Genomic DNA, 18,357 nt, shown 5'->3' with positions numbered 1-18,357 from the left:
CCGAACCGAACGGTCCACACGTTTGGTCGAGATTTGTGGAGGGCTCTGTTCATCAAAACGGTGTCGCTGTCATAACCCTCGATCACCCCAAAGGTATTTCCTTCCTTCTTTTTCTTTCACTGCAGCTTGTTATCTAATTTTTTTTCAACCTTCCTTTTCTCTACGTCACTATAATATCTCTTCATTTTTTTTAATTTCACCTATTTTCTATTTTTTTTTGGAATTGTGTGGCTTTATTGATAGATTCAATTTTATTATGTTTTTTTCTGCTTGATCAAGTGTGATGATGTAATATTTTTTTTGGAAGTTTTTGTCAGCATTTCAGAGTCATATATGATGGGAGGAAGAGCATTAACATGCAGGTAAATATGTATTGTTTTGCACTTCAATCCATATTAAATCTCATGATTATTGTCTCATAGTCATTCCAAAGAAGAATTCCTTTTTTTTCAACCTTCCTTTTCTCTGCGAGCATTTTCTGTTATGATCGAAGAATTTGTGGAGGGCTCTGTTCATCAAAACGGTGTCGTTGTCATAACCCTCAATTGCCCCAAAGGTATTTCCTTCTTTCTTTTTCTTTTTCTTTTTCTTTCACTACAGCTTGGTATCTAATATTTTTTTTTAATTTTTTTCAACCTTCCTTTTCTCTGCGTCACTATAATATCTGTTCATTTTTTTTAATTTCACATATTTTCTATGTTTTTGGAATTGTGTGGCTTTATTGATGGATTCTATTTTATTATGTTTTTTTCTTGCTTGATCAAGTGTGATGATGTAATATTTTTTTTGGGAAGTTTTTGTCAGCATTTCAGAGTCATAGATGATGGGAGGAAGAGCATTAACATGAAGGTAAATATGTATTGTTTTGCACTTCAATCCATATTAAATCTCATGATTATTGTCTCATACTCATTCCAAAGAAGAATCCCTTCTTACTTTTCCTGCTCGTGATTATTTTTGGGCCTTATAGTTTTGTTAAACTTTTTGAAGTGTAGTTTTGCCTGAGTATTTTTTTTCCGTCGTGATAACAGGTGTGACTCTAGAAAGATCACATTTTGATCCTGATCAGGTATATGATTCTAAAATTAATAAATTGTTCATACTTATACACTTTCCTTTGTGTGTGATGGTTGAAAATGTCATTGTTGTTATTCATTTTTTGTTTGGTGGAAAAGTTTTGACTTTTGCTTTCTGTTATTGATGTTTTCCTGGTAATTCATGATTGTTTGTTTGGTGTTTCTGATTTCTCATGGATGTTTGCTTTTCGTTCTCATGCATGTTTGCTTTTCGTTTCTCAGTGTTATACATTTTAAGTTACAGAATCAATGTTCTACTTTTGTTTACTATTATTCATGTTTTGTTGGTAAGTTAAAGTTGTTTGTTTCATGTTTTTCCTTCCTTACTGATTTTTTTCGCTTTGTTTTTTGTTTTCTTCCTGATTTTCCCGCTTTCAAGGTGATCAACGAAAAAACATCCAGCAAGTTTCTTTTTTTGTTCTTTGTTTTATGCATGTTTATTATTATTATTATTATTGTTATTATTATTATTATTATTATTATTATTATTATTATTATTATTATTATTTAGGCTTTGTTCTTCTATAGTTCCTTAGTTTGTCTTCTAATCAGAAAATAAATAAAGAGGATTGGGGAAGAAAACAAATTGTTGCTTTGTTGAATGAATGTGCAACTGGAGATGCAATATCAGCAAAAGATAACTCTTTTTTCTTCATTTTTTGTAATTTTAATCATGTTTTTCTTTCTCTTATGTTACAAATGACAGGTATACATGACATTTCAAGGCATGCATACACGCTCTCAAGTTAGTGGATTGTGGTGGTGTTGGAAGTACGGTAAGCTCTGGTGAGTTTCTCTATTTTTTTAATTTTTCTTTTTGAGTTTCTCTGTTTTCTCTGTAACTTTTGAAGGACTTGACATTTGGTAGAGCTTCTTTAGCTTAAGTATTTTTTTTTGGTATTTTTTTGTTGATGTTTTCCTTAGATTTTTGGGTTTTTGTGAATGCATGGTTGGATTTTTTGTATCTTTGTCTTTGAATCAGTTTCTGGTGGGGTTTCTTTGGGAGAAAATGTGGCTAAGTAATTTTTTTTCATATTAATATATACATCTCTATGTTATTTTCTTGCACAGTGAGCTCCTTCACCACTACATTGATATCATTGGTAAGTTTATTTTCTCATCTTTTTTGTCATTTACATCTTTCTTATTATTACATGCATTTCATATTTGTTTTTTGTTTTTAATTTCCCTCAATTTTCTTTTATGGATTTCTTGATGTTTTCCATGTGAGGAATCAAATGGCTTTTGTTTAACAACTAGAAGCTGTGGGTATGTGGTGATTCTCATCCATCTTTTTTTTTTTCTTTTCATTTTAACTTTTCCGATTCTAATCAAGTTTCTGCATTTGGGTTTCAAACCTATAAGGCATCCAGATGCAACAAATGTTGATGATCATGAAGAAAAATGTGGCATTTCCTCTTTTCACTCCTTTTTTTTTCTTCTTAATGCTAATATCTATTAAATATTTCCTTTGTTCTGTTTAGATACTATGAGCAATTTGCAGAACTGCAGCTATGGGGTAAGGATATGTGGGTAACGCTACGCAGTGCTTTTGCATAATGATAATTATGTAATTATGTGTATTGCATTCTTTTTTTAGCTAAAGATGTTGACAATAATAGATTTAAAAACTAATTTGTATCATTGAGTTTAGACTTTGATCTAATCGCATATTGTCAAATCATTAAAAGGTTTAACAATTATTGGTTATGATTTTCAAAGTTTTAACTTTTTTGGTAGCTTGCAAATACTTATCTAGATAATGTTGTCAAAAAACTCTAAGAATGTATTTGGATAGAGAATTTTAACTGAGGAAAGTAATTTATCAGAGAATTTGAATTTCTGTAATCTAGAATTCATTATTTGGATGTTTTTTTTTGAAGAATTTAAAATTTTGGAATTTTAAAACAGAATTTTAAACAACTAAAAATCTGGAATTTCAATTTCCTTCTAAAAAGTGAGAAATTGAAATTCTCTTCTTACAGTTTTCTCCAAGAAACATTGTCTGAACTCGTGCAACATCAATCAGGTGTGAGCGTAGAGAAACACGTATAACTAGCACACCAACCATATCTTTTCTTTCTTTTTTTCATTCATTTTTTTTCACCCTCATAACTTTAATTTTTTTTATCCAAACACAAAATTTTAAAAATAAAAGAATTTCAATTTAAGTATTTGAAATTCTTAAAATTTAAAATTCCTTAAAATTTTAAATTCTCCAATCCAAACACACTCTAAGAGTGAATCAAAAGTGTACTCTTTGATAATGATTGGACCCTTCTTTCTACTGAGACATGCATAATGTATTCATGAAGTTGAGAATAAGAATACAAAGCTGCTTATTCTACTAGGATACCTTTATGTTCTTGGTGGTTTATGTAAATATTATGTTACCTGGATTGAATGCTTTTAAACAGATTCACAGGTACTTGAGCTCTAGAATTTTTACCCCTAAATTTCATTTTTTTTAAACAAGTGCAGAAAATAAATTGTTGTTTTGTTGAGTGGAGAAAAAATGAAGTTTTAAACAAGTGCAGGTCTTCTTTCTACTCTCTCTTAGTTTGTGTTATTTTTTGTTTTGTTTAATTATTATTATTATTATTATTATTATTATTATTATTATTATTATTATTATTATTATTATGTAGGCTCTGTTCTTCCATAGTTTCTTCATTTTTTTTCTAATCAGAAGCCAAGAAAATATTCCAAGATTCCACTTTGCTATTGTATGTTTGGTTTCTTTGGATTCCTTTAAAAAAGGATATACTTTGGAAAGTGGTTCATCTTTTGTAGATATTAAGAAATCAAAATTTGATTCAAAAGTGTACTCTTTAATAATTATTGGACCCTTCTTTGCTGAGACATGCATAATGTATTCATGAAATTGAAAATAAGAATACAAAGCTGCGTATTCTACTAGGACACATTTATGTTCTTGGTGGTTTATGTAAATATTATGTTGTCTCGATTGAATGCTTTTAATCAGATTCACGGGTATTTGAGATTCGGCATTTTTATCCCTAAATTTCAATTTTTTTAAACAAGTTCAAAAAACAAATTTACTTTATTGAATGGAGCAAAAAAATGAAATTTTAAACAAGCGCGGATCTTCTTTCTACTCTCTCTCGGTTTGTGATATTTTTTTGTTTTGTTTAATTATTATTATTATTATATGGGATTGGTGACAAGTACATTGTCCAACCATGATATCAATTCCTCACAGGTGATTTCAATCATGGAGACAAACTGTTATTCTACTACATGTCTCTAAAAAAATTTGAGAAATTGTTATTAGAAGACAAAAAGTTTGAGACGATAGTGACTGAATTTTAATTCGTACTTTCTGGGTTTTAAAACAATGTTTTGCTAATTTACAGATTGAACAATTATTTAGTTTTTAATATTCAGCTTTTTTACTTTGTTAATTTTGCTTTTTTCCACCATTATTTAGTTATTAATATTAATCTTTTTTATGCTTCAACACTGAATTGCATTTTATAACTATATTGCAAATTAAAAAAAATTGTGGAATCGCTTAACAAGCAACCCGTGCGTCCGCACGGGTTACAAACTAGTTATTCAAAATGGGAAAAGCTTCCTGACCCTTATTAGTAATAGTTCAAATTGATATATCCAATGACTAGATGTTCACAAGACAATTTTCTGTATGACGACATCAACTAAGCTTAATAAATAATCAGTAATATGTGGAGATTTATGTAACTACAAATTGGCGTATATAATATAGTCTACTATCAATCAATACTAGTTAAATGCCAAAAGTAAACCAAGTCCACTATTTTAGAGGTCCTTACACTTACTGATGGCAATGCTTCATAACATCCCCTGCCAAAGGGGTTTTACAATGGGAAGGATTACACAGGAAAGCATACAGAAAATGATTTGATATTGAGACAAAATGATTAGTGAAGGAACCTAGGCTTAATCAGACAAAACCAAGCCAAATGGTATGGTTAAACTTTAATAGACTGCATATATAATTTTGCTATATACAAATGGCTTGGAACCTGAAAATCAAAAGTAAAAGATAACTAGATTGAAAAGATCTACACATACATACATATATAGATTGCAAAGATCTACAGCCTCCGGTGATTGGAGAGGCAATCTAGTACCATTCTTCTCGTACATTGCCAGTTGTATGGTTCTATGGCGATGAAGAGCAATAATAAAAGTTGATAGAAAAGGACCAGAAACTGGAGGTTGTGGAGTCAATTGATAAAAAAAGAGAGAAAAATGAATTAATTAATTTATCCAAGTGAAAGACATTGTACCCTGTCTGGGAGATTCCTAGGCAATGGAACTGCAGTAACATATTTTAGGGGGAACGATTTTTGAGCATTATTATTTGCATCAGAAGATGATGAGGTCTCTGCCCCATCATTTTGTCCCCGTCCATGGAACTTGGCAAATCGATTGATGACAGAATATCTTTCCAAATCCTGACATTCCACTCTCAAGTCCAAAATTGAGGCTTTGCTATTTAATCTGTATCACCAAGATGAAATGACATAAAGATTAATTTATTTCACATGACAGCTACAATTTGTCACATGTGCTACATATGAGCTGAGATATTGCAAACACTACCATTTCTAAGCCCTATAAAATTCTTAATAGGTAAATAGAAAAAGGGCAGAGGGGATTACAACTAAAGAAATTTAGAGCAATTTTATGTTGTAACAAGGAGCATACATAAAATATTAAGAGAAATATACATGAAATTTTATGTAGCTCAACCTACTGCAAAAATTGTAAGCCTAATTGTACCGGTGTCACTGAAAAATCACAATATTAATGAAAAATACATTATAGTGAATAGTTTCCCAAACCAAAATCCAAATACTAAATATGAAAATTGTAACACTCCACAATCCAACTAATAATCAATCACAGTAGTCACTAATGGGGAAATCAGGGCAGATCCCCCAAAAACGCTACAGTGAAATGCCCTCTATTCTAAAATTTTATACACACACACTAGATTTATTATATTCTTTCTACTTATTACTTTATATATCTCTTATTATTACTATGTTATTCTATTTAATTGTTACATTTTTCTATTCATATGCATTCTGTTTGTTATTCCACCTGCGAATGTGTGCACTACACTGAAGTGTGACACAATCAAGTCTTCTGTAGCAGCTAGGGGCCACTCCACTTCACTATGGCACTATTGCACCGCTTTAGCACACGATTGACTACCCTGTTAATAATAAATGAGAATGTGTTTGGGAACTCAAGGATAACAGGAAACCTAACAAGACTAAGATTCCTGGACAAGTTTGAACTGAAAGGAACTTTTTCAGAAGCACAAGGGGAGACAAGATCACAATTACGAATGACTTTGAATGGGATTTTCTCAAGGAATAAATCAGTTGGAGACAGAAGTCAAGTGTTTATGGGATAAGGAAGTAGATAATAAGTCAACTATTTTGGAGTAGCCACTGGGAGGAAATGACTTTATCAAGAAGATGGAGCTCAAGGAGAGGGAGTCCTTCAGAGAAAAACATACAAAGGAACTACAGTAGAAAAAATAACAGTTCTAAACTTCTCTGAATACTTCATATACCAAGGAAAACTTCTATAGGCCTTCTACTGAAGGCTTGGTTGGTTTCCAATGTTTCAGGCCAAGCTTGCTGGTTACAAGGACCATTCAAAGAAGAGAACTAAAGCACCATTAGGAGTATATATAAGGAAAAAACACCAACACAGCTATTTTCCAAATAATACTGCCATTCATAAAATAAGACATTTCAAATATGATGTAGAGTTTTAAAACAACAAAATTGGGGTTTGCCTGAATATGATTTTAATCACTTTGATGACAAAGGACAGATCCACTAAGGAAAAGGATTGCCAACCTATGATAGCCTCATAACAGATTCATTAGCTTGTATTAACTCATCATAAAGTTCCTGTTAGATAGAACTATTATTGAGATATTTGGTATAATCAGGGAATATTGACTATTTATATAATTAGGGAAATTCTGATATCTTCCATTTTTTTTTTTGGAAGGCGAAGATAATATATTATATATGAAACCAAGTACCAGAGGTACTACATAATACAGAAAAGGTCCTGATAATCAGGAGATACAGCACCCTCCACAGATGAAAACCCTACTAACAGAAGCTTTAACTAAAAGCTATAGACATATTTGAAGACCAACTATAATAAGGAATCTGGAAATTCCTTTCCCAACCCCTCAGCCAGGTCCATAAGAGAAACAGAGTGCTATCTGTCAGTCTAGTGATATCAAAGGTTTGATTCTGGAAAATTATATCATTTCTGAGCCTCCAAATTGAGGTTGTAACTGCTATCCACCACATTGTCCTTCTTATGTTAGCATCCTTTGAAACTGCTGAGGAGAAATGCTGAAGAAAATTGTCCAAAGGTCTGCAGTGAAACACCTTTTCTTCCTTTATCCAAGATAGGAATTCCCACCATATAGGCATAATTTTGCCACAAGTGAAGAATAAGTGGGAAGCAGTTTCAGGTTGACTATGACAGAATGGGCATAAATTATTATCCACCTGAATCTGCCTCTTAATCAAATTGTCCTTCGTAGGAAGTCTATCCCATAGTAACCTCCAACCAAAGGAGAGGGCTTTAGGAGGAAGTTTAATCTCCCAGAGTGTCTTGAAGCCCAGGTACTGACCTTCATCATCCCTGTCAGCTTTAATAACTTGATAACCAGATTTAGATGTTAAGACCCCAGTGGATTCAGCTCTCCAAATCCAGGTATCATGGAGATTGTTAATTAATCTGATTTGATGGATGTGATCAATGAATTTAGAGGCTAGCTGCACCTCATTATCAAACAAGTGTCTTCTCCAAACCATATTCCAGACCCACCCATTCTCAGTCCAAGATCCCACCTCTGCCACTGTTAAATCCCTTTGAGAAGAAATAGAGAATAATTCAGGGAATTGATCCTTGAGAGGAACTCCTTCATCGCCCCAAGGATCCTCCCAAAACAGGAATTTGTCGCCTCTCCCCAGCTTCCACCTAATTTGATTATCAGCATTGATCACATTCTGATGTTGAAAGATGGCCCTTAAGTCAGCCCACCAAGTAGAGAAATACTGCTTTCTAGGACCATGCTCTAATCCCCTCCAGCCATTATACTTAGAGTTCAGGATTCTAGTCCAAAGCTGGTCTGGTTGGTGGAACATCATCCACTTCCATTTGAACAGCAAAGCCTTGTTAAGACTTTGGATATCTCTGATCCCCAATCCTCCCATATGCTTAGGAGTGCAGCACTGGCTCCAAGACATCCAAGCAATCTTCCTTCCATCTGGTTTTCCCCCCCAAAGGAATTGTCTTTGGATGGTAGAAATCCTATGAATTATAGCTGATGGGGCCCTTGTCTCAATCCTCTTTGAGGGATAAATTCTGAAGTTGGGCTGCCATTAACAAGGATCGAAATGGAAGCCGAATTGATGCAGGCCCTTATCCACCTAATCCATCTCTCATGAAACCCCAATCTCTTCAGCATATAAATGAGAAATTGCCAAGATACAGAATCATAGGCCTTCTCAAAGTCCACCTTAAACACCATACACGGCTGCTTGGATCTTCTAGCCTCCTCAATCACTTCATTAGCCACCAGAACACCATGAAGTAATTGTCTTCCCTGAATAAAAGCTGTCTGCCTTTCATCTACAAGATGAGGCATAACTTTTCTCAGCCTGTTAGCCAACACTTTGGCAACAATTTTATAAGAGCAGCCTATAAGGGATATAGGTCTGAAATCATTGATTTCTTGAGGGTCTTTCACTTTAGGGATAAGTGCAATAAAGGAGGAGTTGCTGCCTTTGGGGAAGGTGGCATTAACGAAGAATTCATCAAAAAATCTCAGGAAATCAGATTTAAGCTCCTTCCAAAAGTGCTTAATAAATCTGAAGTTAAGCCCATCAGGCCCAGGGCTTTTGTCATTGCCACAACTCCACACAGCACAAGTGATCTCCTCTTCATTAAAAGGCTCAACCATGCTATCCCTTTGAAGATCAGATAAAGCATTGAAGTGGACTCCATCAAGGTTAGGTCTTTGCTGCTGCAATTCATGAAATCTATTTCGGAAGTGCTGCAAAACCTCTGCCTTGACCAGGGAAGGATCTTCAACCCAAGCATCATCAATATATAGTCCCCTAATCGCATTTCTCCTCCTACTGAAATTTATTAATTTGTGAAAATAAGAGCTATTGCAATCCCCCTCTTTAACCCATCTACTTCTAGCTTTCTGCCTCAAGATAGACTCCAGGAGGCTAGCCTTTTTCCAAAGCTGTGATTGAAGGTCCTTCAGCTGCTTGATTTGAATCTCCGAGAGCTGAGAGGGCATAGAGTTCTCCATCTCATTCAAACTCTGTTGCAGCTTCTTAATTTGGATATTAATGTCTGCTGAATTCTCCTTACTCCATCTTTTCAACCTCTGTTTGAGGTTCTTGAGCTTGGTTTTTAAAACAAAACCCCCCCACCCCAAGGGCTGATAACCGAGCCAACAATCTTTCACTACTTGCTGAAATTCCTTGATCTTTAACCAACCGTCAAAGACCTTAAAAGGCTTTGGGCCCCAATCAATAATTTTAGATTGAAGGAGAATAGGGCAGTGGTCAGAAAAATTTCTCTCAAGGTTGAATTGAGAACTATCAGGCCATAGATCCATCCAGCCATCCGAAACCATAATCCTGTCCAGTTTACTTTTGCAAGTTCCATTAGGCCTAACCCAAGTAAAAGGTTTACCCATACAGGGGATGTCCTCCACCCCCATATCCGCAAGCCATTCATTGAATTCTTCTATGATTTGAGAGTCTGGATTACTATTGCTAATCCCTTGTCTTTCTAAAGGGTATCTGATGCAATTGAAGTCTCCAACCAAACACCAACAGGAATCAAGAGACTGAGCTTTTCTATTACTAAGGTTCTGCCATAGCTGCCTCTTCCCAGCAGTATCACAAGGGGCATAGAGGTTAACAACTACTACTCTTTGCATTTGAGGCAGCCAAACTCCACCCAACATAATATAATCTTTATCTGAGCATCGAAAATCAACCTGAAATTTATTATTATCCCATATACATAGTAAACCCCCAGCAGCATTAATGGCAGGCTGCCATTCCCACTCCAGATCACTTTGGCCCCAAAGAAATTGACACGAGGCTTTGTCTAAACAGTCTTTCTTGGTTTCTTGAAGGCACAAGAGATCAACATGAAGCTTCCCTACCAAACTCCTGATAGAAGTCCATTTGAGACCTCTACCTAGCCCTCTAATATTATAGGATATAATATTCATTTATGGATACTCCTGTTTCCCAGCTGTAATGCCTCTTTCCTATCCCGAGTCTCCATGTTCTTGAAGCTGTGAATGCCTTCCTGATCTGATGCATGCTGAAGACCCAGGGATTTCGCAAGGGTCCACTGCTGATTGGCATCTTCAAGGTCTTCCAAGGGATTCCCATCAACACTGTTAACCTCCTCCGCCTCCCCCTCCATCTCTCCCCTGTTCCTGCTGAGAGGACCTTTAGTGAAAGAGTCCTTTGGGTCAGGAACAACCTTGTCCTCCATGTCCAGTGTATTTTCTTCAGCTACAGGCTTAAGAAGGCAGCCCTTTAATGGGCCATTCCGCTGCCTAGCATAAACTTTAGGGAACCCGTCCATGTTCCTGCTAGCAGTCTGGGTCATTGTTATATGTTTTTTCTTTTTGCACTCCTCCAGTTTCGTTATTAGGCCCGAAGTGGAACTTGGCCCAACGTTCTTTTGACCCTGTATGTGGCCTGTGTCATAAAAGTCTCCCCTATCCGTTGCACATGTCTTATAATCCCCATGGGTAATACACTGCTGACCTATTGGTTCTTCAAAATTTGAAACTTTTCCATTTTGGTCTTCCTCAGACTTTCGAAGCACGTCTAACTCGGGTTCCGATGTTATGACCACTGGGGAAAGATTTCCCTGCATCTCCTCTGCACACACATACCCTTGGTCAGCCTTTGTCAAAGTAGGGCCCTGAGAGTGCCTTGCTGCGCCACCTGCGTTAGGTCTGCAATTATCAGGATTTGGGCTCTTGTCCACTGATTCAAACCGATCCCGAGTTTGGCCACAAGGACCGCTGGGTAAAACTTTTGACTGGTGGTTCAAGAAGAAGTTGTTGTTGGTTACTGACAGCTCCGGCGAGTAGGAAAATGCGGTGTCACCGTCATCGTCTTCCTCCGCAACACCCTCCTCCTCCGACGTGACCTCATCCGTCCACTCGCCGGACATGGATAATCTGGTTCTCCGCATGTCCCCGCCGTCACCTACCTCCTCCACCAACCACACTCTGTGATCTTCTTCACCACAACGAACGATTGTTTCCTTGATTATCGCCGGCGGCAGGGGAGTTCGTACTAACAATCGTGCACGATCCAGTCTCCTCCTGTCCTCGGTGTCTTCATCGACCTCGATCACGTCTCCGATGGTTGAGACGACCTGCTTCATATGGTCCACTTCCCATGCTTCAATCGGGAAACCCCATACTTGAAGCCACACGATCCGATTAGATACCCTGTACCCCGGACGCCACCTCTCGAGGGAATAAAAGAGGGTATTGCCGCCGTTCGTCTCTGAGTTGATAAGCTGTTGGGCCTTATCCGCTGAAAGACCAGTAATTAGTACTATGTCGTCTCCGAGGGATCTAGCGCTGATGCTATATCCCAGCTCCCACGATATGTAGTCCTCCATCTTCTCCGCCTGCATCGGTTTCTTCAACCTACCAACCCAAGCCCCTTTACACCAGACTTCCCGACCTTTATTAGGTACGATGGTAATTGTTGGAATGCCATCTACAGCTGTCGTTGTTCCTCCTAAGCCTCCTTTCTGAGCCACCACTTCCACATATGATCTCACCCGAGGTCTATTAGTGGCCTGAGAATCCTTGACAGCTTCTTTACTTTGCTTTTCCTTTTTATCTACTTTTGTATGCGTATGAACATTCGACGCTAGCCTTGTGAACCTGGGAAGGTTAACGAACAGCTTATGGTCATCAATGAAGATATTGTCCAGGTGCGTCTCCAAAAGCTTTACGTCCGAAACGTCCTTGAACCTCACGAAGCCGAACCTTCTTCCCTCCTTGTTACGACGTTTGGCAATGAAAACTTCACGCACATCTCCCCAAATCTTAAACTTCCCCCAGAGCCTCACTTCATTAACGTTGTCTGTGAAATTAGTGAAGTAAAAGGATGTAATATCCTCCTTGTCTCTCCAGTTGGGGTGGTTTGCCGAGAGGTTATGTAGTGATCTGTTCTGGGTATAGTTCTTCTTTGCTGCCTTTGCTTCCCTCCTTCTTATCACCTTGGTCCATACTTCCTGATCAGGTTCAGCATCCTGTCTATTATGTTCCTGGTTCCCCCCCTTCGAGCTTCCGTATGTTTCGTCTTGTCGCGTCTTTCTAGAGATGCTCCGACAACGTGGGAGATATTCCTCGTGTCGCCTATCTCTATCTCTCCCCCTCTCCCTGCTGCGTCTGTATATTCTGTTGTTGTCATAAGAACGGTCTCTTGTAGGCTCTCGATTTCTCAGGGAACCTCTCTGTCTCTCTAAAAGGCGTGCTCTCCCTCTCTCAGGCGCTCTTCCTCTACAGAGTGCCTGTCTCTCTCCCTGTCTCTCTTTCTCTCTCTCTCTAACGTGTTTCTCTCTCATGTCTTTCTGGTCATCCAATCCTCGATCCCTGATATCTTCCATTTAGACAGGCAGACCATTTAGATAGATTTAATCGTAAATTTATGGAATTGATTCTCTTCATGGGGAGGACGAGCACTAGCACAGCAGTAATGTTGTGCCTTAGTGACCAGTTGGTCATGGATTTGAATCCAGAAACAGCATCTTTGCATAATGATCCTCACCTATACCTTCACATAGTGAGGAGCCTCCGCGCACTAGGGTATGAACTCATCTTCGTCATCCGTAACTTCAAGTGAAGTTTGCATATTGATGTTTTCACTTCCAAAACGGGCATTGAACAATGGAGAGTTTGGGAAAAAATCTTCCAGCCCAATGCCAGTTGGAGACTGTTGTACTGGGGGGGAGAATTTCTCAGCTTGATCCACTGCCCGAAAGATTTCATCCATATCTACTCCAGGAATAATATCTACCTGAAAAGAATATATTTAAAAAACAAGCATCAGTTTCAGCATTTTCACATGCAGAGTGTAATATGTCCATGAAGAATACTTCAGCTTACAGATGCAATGCCTTCTGCTCTTGCCGGATTTCCATAGTCAGAAACCATGTGTATACTGGGCTCCCCTTCATCAAAAGACGGTGCCTCAATTCCCCCTTCATTTTTTTTCTCAGCTTTCTTCATCAAGCGGCACAAAACAAAAGCCCTCTGCAAACTTGGAGGATAATCAGCATTTATTTGATACAATTCGCACAAATAAAAAGCCAAGGAAAATCAAGCTAACACTTCAAAAACCGAAATTTATTTCCTGAACAGTTCTATTCACAGCAAAAACTAAAAATGAATGACTTGGTAGGGCATGCAGCAAAACAGCCTTAATTTTCTCCAAAAGAGTTATTATACAGCAGAAATTAATTGGCAATTTGGCAGTCTTTGATGAAAACTGATGATGAATTTCGACCGCATTTACATAAAAGATTTAATTAAAGACTTATCCTAAGTCATATGAGAGCTTATGCATAAGCTTTATCTAGGAGCTCATTGGAATGAAATAAAAAGAACTCATTATGATAAGCTTCCACACAAAGCTTATTGAAATAAACTCTCCCAAATGCCTCCTTTGTCATCATCAACCAAGGCCAGATGGACAAAATTGGGTCATGAATAGAGACAGACAAAATAAAAACATGGGATTCAAATTCAAACAAAGGATCCATATAACCTTCTAAAGTCAGAACAACCAATGGGATAGGAAATAAAATCAAAGCCTAAAAATTACAAACTATAGTGACAAAAAATCTATTAGAAAGACAATTTCCAATTTCCAACAAATTCTTATCCTACCAAACGAGGATGGCTATATGGATCACACGAGTCATTCAGCTACAAAGTTTCATAAACATAATTGCAAACCAACCTGGCTTTCATGGGAGGTAACAGCATGGTATTCATGAATAACCCAGTTGGTCTTGGCACCACGGGGAACACGGCCTTGGTGGAAAACAAGAGTCTTCTTAGTCCCAATGACATTGCTGGTGCCCGGTATCCTTATTTTCCGGTCATTCCCAGTGGCTTTCCAGAAGCCACGCTTGGTTGTCCTGTTAAACCTTTTACTCTTCAAGTACTTGTAATCCACAGGACTGAAGAAAAACCATTCTGGGTCATCGGATTTGATCACTGATCTTCCTGGTACCAAAATTTGAAGCAAGAAAAAAGAGTCAAAACAACAGTGAAGTGGTTTTGATGATAAAAGGAGGTGTTTTTAGTGTTAGCATTACCTGGTACGTCCCAAGGTTCCACCTTGCAAAGGTCGATTTCAGGGATGATGTGGACAGGGAAATCATCAGCCAGAAGCTTGTGTTTGAGGTAATAGTCGACAAGCTCTTCATCTGTGGGACGGAATCTGAATCCTACAGGCATGTGATCACATATGGAAATTATGTTCTCCATTGTTTTTTGTTCAACAGTTAAGTTAACTGTGTTGTTTGCAAGTAAGAGAGAGAGAGAACAAAAGAAAAGGAAGATGGTGATGATGGTGATGGAGAAGGTGCCAAAGAGAGTAAAGGAAGGAATGAAGTGTGAGTTTAAGTTGAGTTGAGTTGAGTTGTGTTGTGTTGTGTTTGGGGGTTCAGACTTCAGTCTTCAATTTCAATCAATATTTTTGTAATCAAAGGCATTGACTCACTTTAGTTGATAAGTCTTCTTTTGGCTTAGCTCATAAATTATCCTTGGAAAATTTTTAAAAAATGAAAAAACGCGGAAAGATTTCATATCAATTTATCATACATGGATGTGCTTTCCTTTCTATTTTATCATTTTTTGAGTTAACTTTTAAAGGGGGAAAATTTGTATTTTATTCGCTTTTATACAAATTTTTTATTAGAGATATTTATGTTATTCTATATTATTTCTTTCATTCAGCAAGAATTACACATCTACTCAAATTTTCTAGTCATATTAGTTATAATTTGATGAAGAAGGTCTAGATCAATTGATTAAATAAGATGTCTTAAATATTGTAAATTCTCTTATATTAAAATTATGTATTAGTTATTGTAATTTGAGTTCAATTATTAGATTTTCTCTATTTATCAGCAACAACAGAATATATAAATTTACATATAGTTTGTCTCTAAAGTTGATGTAAATTTTACTATAAATTCTCAATGAAATTGATGGTTTTTCCTTGACCTTAGGCGTGCTTCCCCCTAACCCAATAATTGCTCTTCAATTACTTAAACAACTTCACAAAGAATGTCATACTCAAAATTTATTTTACTTCATATCACATAGAAAAAACAACATAATTTTACTTTTTATGCTATTTTCTTCCTTGTCTTACCAAACTAGGGAATTGAAATAGAATTTCTATTTTAATTTACATATATTCTTATTTCAGAATTACATTATTGTTTGCACAAATGATATAGTATTAATTTTCTCCCTGGATCAAAAACTTGACTTGCTTTTTGACCTATTTGTTTTGAAGCCATGAAAAATGTCTTTATGCTTTGCTATATACAATTCCAAGGTAGAATCCGTATGCTTTTTTGAATACGTAAAGTGTATACATTAATAAACAATACATGGCATTAACCGCGTAAGAATAAAAATCTTGTTTCTCACACGATTAATTCAGGGGTCACTTTCTATGAAATGGACAGATGGTTCTTCAACGCATCTTCTCATTCTATAAGGCTATTATAATAAGCCGTTATGAGTCTCTATCACCACCACATGATAATATATGTATTCTTTTATTATATAAAAAAGCCTTTCCTTGTGTCAATTGTTAGGAAATAATTTCATCACTAAATACATTTGTGTTTACCCGTGCAATATACTTGCCTTTCAATCTTATTTTGTTTTAGTTTACATATTATTTTGTGTGATTTCTTAAATTTTTTAAATTAAACTAATAAGTATATTATATATTGTAGCATAAGTATCTAAAAAAATTAAATTAAACTAATCTTTTTGTTAAAAAAAATATTTAACTAATAGATAAACTAATATGAGCACATTTCACCTCGCATTCAACATGTGCACATTGACAAGCAAACACAGTGAAGAGGTGTTTCAAACTCCATCACTGATGTTGTCTTAGAAATGTGTCCCAAAACCTATAATAAGTAAGAGTTTCAAATTTTCTTATGGTTATATATCATTTAAACAAAAACTAATTCAACTGTCACATCACATCATGTTTTTCTTTCATAATTTATTCATTAGTCTAATTGGTTTATTTTTATTTTTTTTTTGAGAAAAAATATTGATTGAATTGAGTAGTGATATCTTCATTTTAAATACCCCACAAATACACATCTTTTATTTATTTGAGTGATTATATTTTTACATTCAAAAATTTCAAACACTCAATTAATAATTTTATTTTATTTTTATTTTTTTTCTATCGCATTGTATCATCAATTAAATTAATTATCTATTTCTCATTTCTTTGTTTTATAAGACGATTTTCAAAGAATCGACTTAAATCTTTAACTTAAAAGTATTCTAAGACAATTTTCTATAAAATATTTTTAGAAAATTTACTTTTTAAGATAATTTTTAATTTTTTTAAAAAAAAAAGACATTTTAAGATGATTTTTATGTAAATCGATGTAAAAATTAAGTTTTTAAGATTGTTTGAAAATGATTGTGGAAAGTTAATACTTTTCACGATAACGGTTACGAAGATAATTGAAAATCGTGATGTAAAAATTAAGTTTTTAAAATTGTTTAAAAATCGTCATGAAAAATTAATATTTTTCACGACATAGGCTACGAGAAAAAGTGTCCAATGTGGAATTTTTTTTATAATAGTGTTCTCTCAATCAAGAAACGTTTTTCTATTTATTTTATATTTTTCTTCCTATCACATCAAGAATCTTGTATATATTTTTTTCTTTCTCACTAGGTATATAATAGCATGTGGTGCAGAAGGATTAATGCAATTCAAATAAAACCAAGGGAAAGAAAAAAATAGCTAAACAGGTCACGTTGTAGAGAGCTAGTACTTTGATTTGTGGTTTTTCCATTTTGCAATCTTTCTTGTCCTCCAAGTTTCTTTGTTGGCCCACCATTTCAATTCCTTGTTCTTTCAATACTACAAAACAACTGAGTCTTGTTTAGTCCATTTATATGCTTTTTTTGCTTTGTTTTGTTGATTTGTTATGCCCCCCACTACAATATCTGCATGATCTCTAAGACAAACTCATTATGTCCTACTATATAGTCAATAGATTAGCACATGATTACATAGTTTGTGCTATTTTTCAAGGTTGTAGAGTCATAACAATTTCCAAGTGATATTCACGAAAATGAAATTAATAGGTGGTAATAGACTCGATCATCCTTTTCGCTTCTATACTTTTGGGACCGTGAAAATCGGTGCAGGATCTTAAAGTCCGCGACTCCGCGTAAATGACTTTGCATTCTTGGTAAAGTTAAAAATAAAGATGATGATTTTTAGAATCAAGAGAAAATAATAGCTCCTTTGGTTTGAAAAATATTTTTTATATTTTTTTAATAGATGATGTTTTTTTTTGTATCTATTTATGAGAACTGAAAATAGAAAGAAAAAAAAAACAATTTGATCTTGTATTTTCTCTCCCAAAGTTTAGATAAAAGAAAAAAATTGAGTAAATTCAGTTTTGGAAAAAGTAATAGTAAGGAAAATAAAGGTACACAAAATAACTTTTGTATCATTACTATGGTATACAAAAAATTATGCTTAGTATTTTCTCATGAGTTATATGATAAATATAAATAGAAAAGTTATTGAGAAAATGTAAGGTATATTCATTTTTTAATTTAATCTTTTTTATACCTGTTTTTTGAGAAATTGTAAAGTATATTTTTAAAATTTAAATTTTATCACATAATTTTTATGCAAGTTATTCTAATAAATTTTTGTGACAGCAATTCGTGTGATTTAAGTTTTTATTGAATTGTTTTGCAAGAATTTGAAAGTATTTTTCGTTATTTTGCACATATAGAATCCATAATTTGTTTTGTTATCTATTCCCTTATGTTATTGTAATAGTTTTTTTAAAAAAATGTCATATAAATAAATTGTCTATGCACAGTATAGCGAGT

The 18,357-nt window shown here is 35.1% G+C and overlaps 1 protein-coding gene and 1 long non-coding RNA gene across 2 annotated transcripts; both read right to left on the bottom strand.

Moving 5' to 3' along the window:
• Positions 1-4,850: 4,850 nt before the first annotated feature.
• Positions 4,851-7,089, bottom strand: LOC121173760 (uncharacterized). Its single transcript, XR_005889114.1, has 2 exons — positions 5,372-7,089; positions 4,851-5,104 (listed from the first exon to the last, which is right to left on the bottom strand). It is a non-coding gene; the product is annotated as an uncharacterized lncRNA (long non-coding RNA).
• A 5,913-nt stretch (positions 7,090-13,002) lies between these two features.
• Positions 13,003-14,922, bottom strand: NAC177 (NAC domain-containing protein 177). The gene is made up of 4 exons (XM_014768599.3): positions 14,538-14,922; positions 14,177-14,445; positions 13,321-13,467; positions 13,003-13,231 (listed from the first exon to the last, which is right to left on the bottom strand). The coding sequence occupies exons 1-4, from the start codon at positions 14,707-14,709 to the stop codon at positions 13,016-13,018; spliced, it is 804 nt and encodes a 267-aa protein (XP_014624085.1). The 5' UTR covers positions 14,710-14,922; the 3' UTR covers positions 13,003-13,015.
• Positions 14,923-18,357: the final 3,435 nt, after the last annotated feature.

This window comes from Glycine max, chromosome 16 (genome assembly GCF_000004515.6).
Source record: "Glycine max cultivar Williams 82 chromosome 16, Glycine_max_v4.0, whole genome shotgun sequence".
In the NCBI taxonomy this organism is placed as follows: Eukaryota; Viridiplantae; Streptophyta; class Magnoliopsida; order Fabales; family Fabaceae; genus Glycine; species Glycine max.
Note: the sequence above shows the minus strand (reverse complement) of the source record. Positions and strands in the feature narration are given on the sequence as shown.

Bases quoted from the DNA above. Each gene is read 5' to 3' on its own strand.
- NAC177 (XM_014768599.3), bottom strand. From the start codon at position 14,709: ATGGAGAACATAATTTCCATATGTGATCACATGCCTGTAGGATTCAGA. The intron at 14,446-14,537 runs GTAATGCTAACA...TTTTGGTACCAG, and splicing joins GGAACCTTGGGACGTACCAG to GAAGATCAGTGATCAAATCC. The intron at 13,232-13,320 runs GTAAGCTGAAGT...TATTCTTTTCAG, and splicing joins GAGCAGAAGGCATTGCATCT to GTAGATATTATTCCTGGAGT.